This window comes from Copadichromis virginalis, linkage group LG3 (assembly GCF_057382275.1).
Source record: "Copadichromis virginalis isolate Kocher_CV1m ecotype Utaka linkage group LG3, C_Virginalis_male_GT1.1, whole genome shotgun sequence".
NCBI classification, from domain to species: Eukaryota; Metazoa; Chordata; class Actinopteri; order Cichliformes; family Cichlidae; genus Copadichromis; species Copadichromis virginalis.
The window spans coordinates 27,588,994-27,602,107 of NC_140620.1; the positions used below are offsets into that span (position 1 = coordinate 27,588,994).

Consider the following 13,114-nt stretch of genomic DNA (forward strand, 5'->3'; position numbering starts at 1 on the left):
AGTATAGCTGTGTATTTGCAAATGATGGTCCTTGTTGCACATTAAGCGTGTTTCATGACTGCTTTCAATGCAGTGAAAGCAGAGGCAGTGGCAGCTTGTCAAGTGTGCTAATCTCCCTCAACATATGATGCATTTTTCCGCCGTTGTTGTCATTCTGACTATAAAATGCAATTTTAAAGATTCTATTAAATGAAGATACCATTATCTTTAATGTGAACAAAAAGATTTTATATGAAATAAAACTGAGCAAAATCTTTTCATCTTTCTTCATTCCAGGATGTCACTCACTTTATTTTGTGTTAGCAGGAACTTCATGTTCAGCTCAGTGTGATTGACTTCAAATGTGAGAAATCGTTACACAACTGAACCAGCAGTAAACATTAAAGTGAGCAGAGAGACTGAAAAACAAAGAAACTCTTCTTCATCATGGTTGTAGAAAACTGTCACACAGAGCTGAGCCGAGGAGGACACCTGGTGGACAAACATAGACATGACAAGAAGAATCACTAAAGCGCAGAGGAGCGACAAACAGCTGAAAATACTTAATGAAAAGGATTCTCACGCACCATAAAAAGACTCAACTTACAAAGTCTAACAGTCTTTTATTATCTGTCTGTATAATGTGACCAACATGTAAATATAAAGACCGCGGCCCTATGGGACTGTTGAGGATTGATCACGTGACACGAAAAGCGGGAACCGCTAGCTTAGACGACGTAAGCTTCATGTTTGATTTGCACTTAGCCGAGGACTTTAGTTTGGTGATCTTATATGAAAATATTTCAGTTGTGAAGCAGCAATGAGTTCAGCTCAGTATCTGAGAGAGTTCATCAAGGAGAGACTAACTGCTGTTGGTGAGGAAATCTTCTCAGAGGTTCAAAAAACCATCGTCCAGTATGAGGAGGAGATCAACCGTCAGCACAGACTGCTGGATATCAGCCGGAAACCCGACAGAAACTCTCACATCATAGGTATGGACATGTTTTTAACTCTGTGCTGTTCAAGCTCAGATTCTTCAGTGTGACTGACTTTACTAGAAGATGTTAAACTGGGTATTTATCAGTGCTGTGGGTCAGTGTCCAGTGATGGACTATGTTGGACTGGTGCAGGTGTTCCAGATCTACTGGCGTTTAGATCAACTGGCGTTGGTCGAACAGATGTGTGGCAGTCTTGCGTTTCAGGAGCTGCTACCGACAAACCAGCAAAAAAACGCCAAATGTGTCATCTGTGACACTTGTGAGGTTGTCTCAAACACACTCCGTCAGTCTTGATGCTGTTGAACAACAAAATGTTTAAAAATGTGGCGAGTTTACCTGGTGATATCCTCATGCGCGACGCGATCGCGAAAACAGCAAACAATTAACACCACGCCGATGTTGTTCACAGGACAGCAAGAGTAAACGATCGGGAGACTCTTGTCGTCGTTATCGTTCCCCTCGCACGGTTTATTTCTCCGATTTCAGCGTTTTTGCTTCACAACTAAAGCGAACAGTTTACTTTGTGCACTAACATGGAGTCGAGTCAACCAGCGCCACCTCTGGCCAAGTGCCACAGCCTACAGCCAGATCAACCTGTGACACACATCTGCAGCACGTTTGAATTCGTGTCATGCACATTTGTACCTTTCAATTGTGTCTGTTTGTGCGTCATGCAAATAAACCTTTGAAAAGAATGAAATGACACTAATATTTCACTAGTGTTGTGTTGCGGGAATTGCCGTCTTGTGTGTGACTGGATGCAGTAAGGAGTGTATGTGATGTGTGTGTGTGAGCATGCGCGTGAAGGAAACGCGGGGAGCGAAAGAGGAAAAAGAGAGGGAGAGTGTGTCATGGGTAGAGAGGGCGACCGGGAGCAGCGTTCTAACGGGCTACTATGCAGTGTGTTTTCGAAGTGTGCAGTACTGTTATTAAAGCCTCATCTCTTCAGTACTCTCCGGTGCCTCGGCTGATTTCTGTCTGCCTCACTACTCCACAAAAGTGAAGGGAGTTAACCCCGAAGGAGGACAAACTTCGGCCCTGGAGGAAGCGTCTCCCCTCGCGTCTCCCGACCACGGTCAGGGGACTGACGGCGAGGAATGGTTAACAGTTGTAACATCACATGTCGTTAGTGTAGTCTGTCTGTGTCTTTTCTCTGCGAACAAACATTTTAGAGTTGGTTGTTATATACAGTCTGTATAAGTGTGGTTAATAAACATTTGTAAGGAGATGGCAGTTACTGTGAATGTACTGCAGGTGATTAGTAATAAACAGTCAGACAATGACTCTGACAATCTCATTCAGTCTTGCAGATCGAATGCACCTTCTGTGGAAAGTGGTACCACACAGTGTGTGTGGACTTTCCCTGTGCAGAAGGCGACTACAGATGTTGTGGGTGCTAAATAAACAGAAAAAACTGATCCCTGTTGTCTTTGCTTACTGATTGTTTTTAGTGTTGACAATCCACATTGCTGGGATTGCATCTGTCAACATGTTTGTGGGTAGATCTGGATGTATCAGGGGTTAGTGCAGCCACTCAGTCTCTACTCAATGCGATCATAGCAGCAGGTGCAGATGTGTGTCACAAGTTGATCTGGCTGTAGGCTGTGGCACTTGGCCAGAGGTGGCGCTGGTTGACTCGACTCCATGTTAGTGCACAAAGTAAACTGTTCGCTTTAGTTGTGAAGCAAAAACGCTGAAATCGGAGAAATAAACCGTGCGAGGGGAACGATAACGACGACAAGAGTCTCCCGATCGTTTACTCTTGCTGTCCTGTGAACAACATCGGCGTGGTGTTAATTGTTTGCTGTTTTCGCGATCGCGTCGCGCATGAGGATATTACCAGGTAAACTTGCCACATTTTTAAACATTTTGTTGTTCAACAGCATCAAGACTGACGGAGTGTGTTTGAGATAACCTCACAAGTGTCACAGATGACACATTTGGCGTTTTTTGCTGGTTTGTCAGTAGCAGCTCCTGAAACGCAAGACTGCCACACATCTGTTCGACCAACGCCAGTTGATCTAAACGCCAGTAGATCTGGAACACCGGTCCATGGTCACTGCTAGATTAGGTGGAATAACACTACCCTCAGCCGTGGTGAGAATATCCAGAATAAATCTAAACTAGTTTATATCATTGCACAAAACCAGATTTCAATAAATGATTAAATATGTTGACCGAAGTTTTCTGCAGTTAAATTTAAATATAGTTAACGAAAGCTCCTTTTTTGATTGACATATTTTGATTCATTTATTTAAAGTGTTTGTCGAACAGATTCCACTGTTGAGTTCATCGAGTGTCAGTTTTCCTCTCCAAGCACTGAGACTGTGCAGTAAAGATAAAGGTAGATCTCAGATATACAATACACATTTAACTTTAAAAGTTGTTACCAGACTTCTCTGAAGTGGATGACCTGTTAGGAGGCAGTAAGAGAGGAGGAAAGACCACAGAGGAGGTTCATGGCTGTGGTGAAGGAGGACATGCAGAGAGTTAGTGTGAAAGCGGAGCGTGCTAGAGATGGTGTGGTGCAGGCAGATGATCTCCTGTGGAGGCCACTAAAGGGGGCAACCTTTTAGGATGGCTGCCAAACGCACAAAGTGCTTTTTAAAAATAGTGTTTTCTGTTACTGTTCATCACATTAATGACCTTTTTATTGTGTTTCTTTTCTCCTCAAGACCCCCCACAACAACATGTCTGTGAGGAAGAGGAGGGTCTGGATGAGCAGCAGGTCTGTAACCAGGAGAGGAACTCCAGTCTGGACCAGGAGGACCCAGAGCCTCCACAGATTAAAGAGGAACAGGAGGAGCTCTGCAGCAGTCAGGAGGGAGAGCAGCTTGGACTGAAGCAGGAGGCTGAAGGCATTATTGTCTGGACTGATGAAGAGCGACTCACACTGCTGGAGACCATCTGGAAACCAGAGTTAAAGTTGGATAGAATAGGTATGTAAAATTATTATTGCTTTTATATTATTAAAATGAATATGACTCATGTAGGATCCTAATCACAGGTTAAAGGTTTTTTTTTCCTTTTTAGAAGCACAGAAAGAATTAAAAGTCCAATCAGCATGAATGCATCTCTTTTCTCTTAACATGTAACATTAAACCTCCACTTGGTATAAGTCAAAGAAACTGACTTGAGTCTGGAACCTAACTAAGCTGTTAGCTTAATGAAGTTTTATTGCCTTAAAGGGTTGTTGGTTGTTTTCTAAATACAGTATTTCCTCGATTATCAGGAGGGTTGTGTTCTGGGACCCACCACATTAGGTACGAATCAATGAAATGGAAACCATATCTTTTCTAAAATTATTTTTTAGATGTTTTAAGCCATAATAACCCTCCCTACGCTTTTTCAAACCCTTTGTATAATCTTAAAACATCTGTATGTGTGTACAGTACCGTATCTTATATGTTGGAGCTATTTGTTCTTTATTTTTTTCATTTTAAAATTTGTTTAAAGTTTGTTGTTAGTTGACTTATATTTTGGGGTTTATTCACAAGTTTTATTTGTAGGTTAATATTTGTTTTAATGTTTGGTGTGGTTTTGGTGTTTACCTTGTTAAGTCAGTCAGTAAGAGCTGTAGGGCCATTTGTTTGTATAAATATAGAGACTGGTATTGGACCAGCATGCACTGGCCTATGTTTTTTTTTTTTTTTTTTTTTTTTTTACCAGAGCAGGCGAAGCAGCAGCAGGAAGTAATAAAAAATTAATCTTGCTATTGCTTGCCAAACTGGACGAATAAGCCATAAAAACGCAACTTTCAAGTATGGATAGTGGACTGCTTTTGCCTGCGTACAAAATACAGGGAGTGCAGAATTATTAGGCAAGTTGTATTTTTGAGGAATAATTTTATTATTGAACAACAACCATGTTCTCAATGAACCCAAAAAACTCATTAATATCAAAGCTGAATGTTTTTGGAAGTAATTTTTAGTTTTAGCTATTTTAGGGGGATATCTGTGTGTGCAGGTGACTATTACTGTGCATAATTATTAGGCAACTTAACAAAAAACAAATATATACCCATTTCAATTATTTATTTTTACCAGTGAAACCAATATAACATCTCCACATTCACAAATATACATTTCTGACATTCAAAAACAAAACAAAAACAAATCAGCGACCAATATAGCCACCTTTCTTTGCAAGGACACTCAAAAGCCTGCCATCCATGGATTCTGTCAGTGTTTTGATCCGTTCACCATCAACATTGCGTGCAGCAGCAACCACAGCCTCCCAGACACTGTTCAGAGAGGTGTACTGTTTTCCCTCCTTGTAAATCTCACATTTGATGATGGACCACAGGTTCTCAATGGGGTTCAGATCAGGTGAACAAGGAGGCCATGTCATTAGTTTTTCTTCTTTTATACCCTTTCTTGCCAGCCACGCTGTGGAGTACTTGGACGCGTGTGATGGAGCATTGTCCTGCATGAAAATCATGTTTTTCTTGAAGGATGCAGACTTCTTCCTGTACCACTGCTTGAAGAAGGTGTCTTCCAGAAACTGGCAGTAGGACTGGGAGTTGAGCTTGACTCCATGCTCAACCCGAAAAGGCCCCACAAGCTCATCTTTGATGATACCAGCCCAAACCAGTACTCCACCTCCACCTTGCTGGCGTCTGAGTCAGACTGGAGCTCTCTGCCCTTTACCAATCCAGCCACGGGCCCATCCATCTGGCCCATCAAGACTCACTCTCATTTCATCAGTCCATAAAACCTTAGAAAAACCAGTCTTGAGATATTTCTTGGCCCAGTCTTGACGTTTCAGCTTGTGTGTCTTGTTCAGTGGTGGTCGTCTTTCAGCCTTTCTTACCTTGGCCATGTCTCTGAGTATTGCACACCTTGTGCTTTTGGGCACTACAGTGATGTTGCAGCTCTGAAATATGGCCAAACTGGTGGCAAGTGGCATCTTGGCAGCTGCACGCTTGACTTTTCTCAGTTCATGGGCAGTTATTTTGCGCCTTGGTTTTTCCACACGCTTCTTGCGACCCTGTTGACTATTTTGAATGAAACGCTTGATTGTTTGATGATCACGCTTCAGAAGCTTTGCAATTTTGAGACTGCTGCATCCCTCTGCAAGATATCTCACTATTTTTGACTTTTCTGAGCCTGTCAAGTCCTTCTTTTGACCCATTTTGCCAAAGGAAAGGACGTTGCCTAATAATTATGCACACCTGATATAGGGTGTTGATGTCATTAGACCACACCCCTTCTCATTACAGAGATGCACATCACCTAATATGCTTAATTGGTAGTAGGCTTTCGAGCCTATACAGCTTGGAGTAAGACAACATGCATGAAGAGGATGATGTGGACAAAATACTCATTTGCCTAATAATTCTGCACTCCCTGTATTATCTCAGTACAGCAGTAGCTTGTGGATTTGTAATTGTGGGATGCTTGGTTTGTCAAACAAAAGGAATTGCCACTACACTATATTTTAAAATACTTTGCACATATTTTATACTGTAGACAATAGCCCAGCAACCAGACCCTGAACTTCAACAGATAACAAACTGATGAGCAGTCAGGCCGAAGCCTCCATTTCTACCTGTTCATGTTTATAAAGTAAAATCACTATGACGACCACTTTAAAGTCTCTTTCTATTGGTTTTCATTTTTAATTTGTGTTTTTGGCTTTGTGCTCATACCTTAATACTAAGAGAAAGATCATATGTGTGTCCTTATTAGGATAGGGATTTGTGTTGGTGTGTGGCAAATTAGTAGAAAATGGATTTCAGGTCATTTTCACAGAGAAATGTGAAAGTAATGAGAATATTCAGAGTTTACAAAATATTTTCACCCGTTTTTCTATCATTTTTCTCCGTTTGTCTCTTCAGACCCCACACAGCAGCAGGTCTGTGACCAGGAGGACCCAGAGCCTCTACACATTAAAGAGGAACAGGAGGAGCTCTGCAGCAGTCAGGAGGGAGAGCAGCTTGGACTGAAGCAGGAGACTGAACAAAAACTAAGCAGTGAGCAGCTCCTTTCTCACAGCTCTCCTGAAGCAGAGAGCCAAGATCAAGTAGAAAGTCAGCATGTGGACTCAGGATCAACTAGAAACATGGAGCTGAAGCAGAGAAGACATCACAGAAAGACAAGTCACGATCAGAGAGTAGACAGCACTCCTGTGTCAGACAGTCAGAGTAAAACTGAAACAAAGACAAATGTTTTAAAATGTGACAGCTGTGGAAAAACTTTCAACTCTGAATCCGATCTGACTACACATCGGAGAGTTCACACACGTAATAAATCATGTTGTTGTTGTTGGACCTGTAGGACAAAATTCAGTCAGTGCTTGAAAATTCACACAGGTAAGAAATCACATCCTTGTAGCACCTGTGGGAAGGAATTCGTTTCAAAGTCAGCACTAGAAGCTCACATAAGAACTCACACAGGTGAGAAGCCGTTTTCTTGTAGTACCTGTAAAAAAACATTCACTCAGAACTCAACACTGCGATCTCACGTAAGAACTCACACAGGTGAGAAACCGTATTCTTGCAGAACCTGTGGGAAAAGATTCAGTGAGAAATCAAACATGGAAATTCATACAAGAACTCACACAGGTGAGAAACCGTATTCTTGCAGAACCTGTGGGAAAAGATTCAGTAAGAAATCAAACATGGAAATTCATACAAGAACTCACACAGGTGAGAAGCCGTATTCTTGCAGAACCTGTGGGAAAAGATTCAGTGAGAAATCAAACATGGAAATTCATACAAGAACTCACACAGGTGAGAAGCCGTATTCTTGTAGTACCTGTAATAAAACATTCACTCAGAACTCAACACTGCGATCTCACGTAAGAACTCACACAAGTGAGAAACCGTATTCTTGTAGTACCTGTAAAAAAACATTCACTCAGAACTCAACACTGCGATCTCACATAAGAACTCACACAAGTGAGAAGCCGTTTTCTTGCAGCACCTGTGGGAAAAGATTCAGTAAGAAATCAAACATGGAAATTCATACAAGAACTCACACAGGTGAGAAGCCGTATTCTTGTAGTACCTGTAATAAAACATTCACTCAGAACTCAACACTGCGATCTCACATAAGAACTCACACAAGTGAGAAACCGTATTCTTGTAGTACCTGTAAAAAAACATTCACTCAGAACTCAACACTGCGATCTCACGTAAGAACTCACACAAGTGAGAAGCCGTTTTCTTGCAGCACCTGTGGGAAAAGATTCAGTAAGAAATCAAACATGGAAATTCATACAAGAACTCACACAGGTGAGAAGCCGTATTCTTGTAGTACCTGTAATAAAACATTCACTCAGAACTCAACACTGCGATCTCACATAAGAACTCACACAAGTGAGAAACCGTATTCTTGTAGTACCTGTAAAAAAACATTCACTCAGAACTCAACACTGCGATCTCACGTAAGAACTCACACAGGTGAGAAGGCGTATTCTTGCAGCACCTGTGGAAAGAAATTCAGTCAAAACACACACTTAAAGAAACACATAAGAATTCATACTGGTTGAAATATTCATGCTTACAAAGTGTGAGACAGCTGTGAGTGATTTCAATGCAGTGAAAGCAGAGGCAGTGGCAGCTTGTCAAGTGTTCTAATCTCCCTCCAGTCTATTGGTGACCTCACTTAACATTAAGATAAATCCTTCTGTTGTGATTCTGTGATTTATAAAATGTAATTTTAATGATTATATTCAGTGAATATATGTTTGTTGTGAACAAAAAGCTTTTATATGAAATAAAACTTTGAACAAAATCTTTTCATCTTTCTTCATTCCAGGATGTCACTCACTTCTGAAAATGTGAAACTAATCTTTGGCTACGTTCACACTGCAGGCAAAAGCGCATCAAATCCGACTTTTTTGACCCTATGTGACCCATATCCGATCATGGTATGACAGTGTGAACGGCACAAATCCAATATTTTCAAATCCGATCTGGGTCACTTTCGTATGTGGTGCTGAATCCGATACACATCTGATGTTTTAGAAAGCGACTGCTGTTTGTATGGTCACGTCGCATTAAAGGCGTCTTTTACGTCACTGACACAAGACAGACGCCAATTATCAGCGCCGGAGAAGACATCGCGAACGCTTCCTGGCCATCTCGTGTGGATGTTAGTGAAACAGTTGGTAAGACAGCGTTGGAGGAACGTGGAAATTTTATTTGTACTGTACAATCGGCAGATTTTGACAGAAATCTGCAACTATCCTTTGAAGCACCGCTCCTCTCTAAAACAGCAATAAGGATCATTATTAGGCCATATGTAAATAACACAATAACTTTATTACTCAAAGCAAAATTGGGAAACGTAAAGTCCGAAGTCTTTATATTAAGGGCCAACAGTCAAACAATACGGTTTGCTCTGGGTCTAAACAGAGCGCGTTGTGTGAGACGTCTTTTTTTGCGCATGCGGGCTGCTTTGAGGGTTCACACTAGAGCACATTTGCTGTTGCATTTTATTTGTAGTGTGAACAAGCAGGCAAAAAAATTGGAATTGAGCATTAAGACCTGCAGTGTGAACGTAGCCTAAGAGACGTGTTTGGTTTTGCCTCATAAATCATTGTGTGTGTGTGTGTGGAGAGAGTTTTTCCGGAGGGTTAAATTGGGTGTTTTGCTAAAAAGTGATTCCAATGTTTCCATTTGTTTTGTTTTTTGTAATGTATAATGTCTTTACTTAAATTGTCTAATAGACTTTAGTGAGCAGGATTTGCAAAGGGGTTATATACAAAGTGTAAAAGTGTCTTTATGACTTTGCATTATTGTACCAACATTATAACCAATCCACTCCTTTTTGGCCACTTGAAATATGTTTACAGCCAGCTCATGCTTAAAAAATACATTTTTAAAGTCAGTGAGGTTTTTTTGGCTGGATAAACAAATGATATATAAAATTCACTTTGCAAATAACATAATTCAGTTTTTGACACCATCAGCTCTCCTTCACAGTTGAGTGACATCCAACTCTTGAATTGAATTGAATGAATGCTTTATTGGCCATATGCAGGTCGCCCCGCAGAGGAATAGGACCCCCCCCCCCCCCCCCCCCCCGACTTACACACACAACAAAGACATCACATGGGAATACAGTCGGAGATTGGCAGCATTACAGAAAAAAAAACACTGAAAAAGTACACAACAATGGGAAAAGTACGAGAGGAAAAATAAAAAGAGACCTCTCCTCATGCTGGGCACCTATGGGAGGACAGCATGAGAACAGGAAACAAAAAAAACTCCTCTGCACAGAGAGCACATAAATGTCCACATCACAACATTGGAGCACGTGACAAGCCACAGGGGTTGGGTAGGGGGTGAGGAGTAATCCGAAGGAAACACAGCAGTCGTCCTGCACAGCGCAACCATTCCAGCGCCGCACACAGACCCGCCGTCTTCCCCCACAGGAAACAAGCATCGAAGGCGTTTGGAAAGAATAGAATAGAATAGAATTCAACTTTATTGTCATTGCACATGCACAGGTACAGGGCAACGAAATGCAGTTTGCATCCATCCAGAAGTGCTTTAGTGATATAGATATATTACAATATATATTGGCAATAATATAGATATGTGAGTATATTACAGAAATGGGTCTATTATGGTATGTTATAATGTACACGGTATGAAGTATGTTGTGAATATTCTATAACTATAAGTATGTACAGGCTGTAGTGAGTACAAGCTATGTACAGGATATGAACAGGATATAAATATGAAAAACTATACAGAATATGAAATAAATAACTTTACAGAATCTGAGATATACAGCTATACAGAAATGGGAACTATGCAAGTTGTAAACAGTTGTAGGATTAAAAATTATCGAATGTACAGAATGATTATTTACACAGAGCTATACAGTAGTGCAGTTAAGATAAGTGAGGGTGTAGATAGTTTCTACAGAGGCTATATAAAGTGCTGGTGGTTGTGAGTGGTGGTTCAGTCCATGTTATTATTGTGTGTTTGAGGGTACAGTTATCCATTGTGGGTGTGTGTATGTTCAGTCCATGAGTTTAACGTGGGTCAGATGTCAGGAGGCAGAGTTCAGGAGTCTGACAGCTGTGGGGAAGAAGCTGTTCCGGTACCTGGTGGTCTTAGTCCGGAGGCTCCTGTAGCGCCTCCCAGAGGGCAGGAGGGTGAAGAGTCCATGTGACGGGTGACTGGGGTCTTTGATGATTTTCCCAGCCCTTTTCAGACACCGCTTCCTGTAGCCGCGTCATATAACGTGCGGAGGGCGGTGAAAGAGGCGAAGCAGCGCTACGGGAGGAAACTAGAGTCACAACTCCAACAGAGTGACTCTAGGAGCCTGTGGCGGGGACTAAGGACAATAACGGACTATAAAGCACCAACAACCGGTATGACGAACGCGGCCGTGACTCTGGCAGACGAGCTGAACACTTTCTATGCTCGCTTCGAGGCTGCAGCTAAGGTCTCCAACAATGCTAGTGTTAGCGGTGCTAACGGCTGCAGACAGGAAGATACTGCCAGCACCGGAAACGTGCTCGTCATCTCCGAGCATGAAGTAAGGAGAGCCTTCAAGAGAGTGAACACCAGGAAAGCAGCAGGACCAGACGGCATCCCAGGTCGTATCCTAAGAGACTGCGCATACCAGCTAGCTCCTGTGTTCACTGAGATATTCAACATCTCTTTATCTCAGTCGGTGATCCCCACATGCTTCAAAGAGTCCATCATTGTTCCTGTCCCAAAGAAACCCCACCCTGCTTCTCTCAATGACTATCGCCCTGTAGCCCTCACCTCAGTAGTGATGAAGTGCTTTGAACGCCTGGTCAGAGACTTCATCATTTCTTCACTACTGGACCCACTACAGTTCGCTTACCGTCCAAATCGTTCCACAGACGATGCCATCTCTCATCTCCTCCACACATCACTCACTCACTTGGACACTAGAAGGGGGAATTATGTTAAAATGCTCTTCATAGACTACAGCTCTGCATTTAACACCATAATTCCCTCCACACTCACCACCAAGCTGGAGCATCTGGGACTCAGCTCATCTATGTGTCAGTGGATCTCCAACTTCCTAACTGGCAGACCACAGGCAGTAAGGATGGGCGGACATGTCTCAGCCTCCACCACTCTCAGCACTGGAGCCCCCCAGGGGTGTGTTCTGAGCCCCCTGCTGTACTCTTTGTACACATATGACTGTGTGGCCACTACCAGCTCCACCACCATCATCAAGTTTGCTGACGACACCGTCGTGGTGGGCCTGATCTCTGATAACAACGAGACGGCCTACTTGAAGGAGATTAGGAATCTGGAGAACTGGTGCCAGAGGAACAACCTCCTTCTAAACGTCAGTAAGACAAAGGAGTTGATAGTGGACTTCAGCACTTAGCAGGAGAGGAACTACCAGACCCCCGTCATCAACGAGTGCCCAGTGGACAGAGTGGACAGCTTCAAATACCTCGGAGTTCACATCACGCAGGACCTGTCATGGTCCTGTCACATCAACACCGTGGTGAAAAAGGCCCGACAGCGTCTCTACCACCTCAGACGCTTGAGAGACTTCCAACTGCCCTCCAAGGTGCTCAGGAACTTTTACTCGTGCACCATAGAGAGCATCCTGGCGGGAAACATCTTAACCTGGTTCGGGAACAGCACCATGCAGGACAGACGAGCTCTACAGAGGGTTGTGCGGTCAGCTGAGCGCACCATCCGCTCCGAGCTCCCTGACCTGCACTCAATCTACAGCAGGCGGTGCTGGACCAAGGCCAGGAAGATCATGAAGGACCTCAGCCATCCCAACAACAGACTGTTCTCTCTGCTGAGGTCAGGAAAGCGATTCCGCTCCCTGAAGACCAACACAGAGAGACTGAGGAGGAGCTTCTTCCCGCAGGCGATACGGTCTCTCAATCACACCACCACACAGTACTGACCCACACATACAGTTCTTACACACACACTGGACTTTCTGGACTTTGGTTTTGCACAACACTGGTCACTATATTCTTCATTTCCGGTTAATACTTGTACAGCTGCTGTTATTGTGTATATATTTATTTATATTTAGATTTCTTCATACATTCTTATATAGTTCTATATTGTGTATTTTGTTGTACAGTTATTTTATTTTCAACTTTAATTTATATATTTATCTTTATCTTATTCTTCCCAGTTAAATTTACCCTTCATTCTA

At 42.5% G+C, this 13,114-nt stretch overlaps 1 protein-coding gene across 1 annotated transcript; it reads left to right on the forward strand.

Annotated features, from left to right (window-relative positions):
- The first annotated feature begins 502 nt into the window (after positions 1-502).
- Positions 503-8,710, forward strand: LOC146713851 (uncharacterized). Its single transcript, XM_085450361.1, has 3 exons — positions 503-971; positions 3,653-3,916; positions 6,817-8,710. The coding sequence occupies exons 1-3, from the start codon at positions 800-802 to the stop codon at positions 8,469-8,471; spliced, it is 2,091 nt and encodes a 696-aa protein (XP_085306487.1). The 5' UTR covers positions 503-799; the 3' UTR covers positions 8,472-8,710.
- Positions 8,711-13,114: the final 4,404 nt, after the last annotated feature.

Excerpts from the sequence above, each read along its gene's own strand:
- LOC146713851 (XM_085450361.1), top strand. The coding sequence starts at position 800 with ATGAGTTCAGCTCAGTATCTGAGAGAGTTCATCAAGGAGAGACTAACT. Across the intron at positions 972-3,652 it reads CAGAAACTCTCACATCATAG|ACCCCCCACAACAACATGTC; the intron begins GTATGGACATGT and ends TTTCTCCTCAAG. Across the intron at positions 3,917-6,816 it reads GTTAAAGTTGGATAGAATAG|ACCCCACACAGCAGCAGGTC; the intron begins GTATGTAAAATT and ends TTGTCTCTTCAG.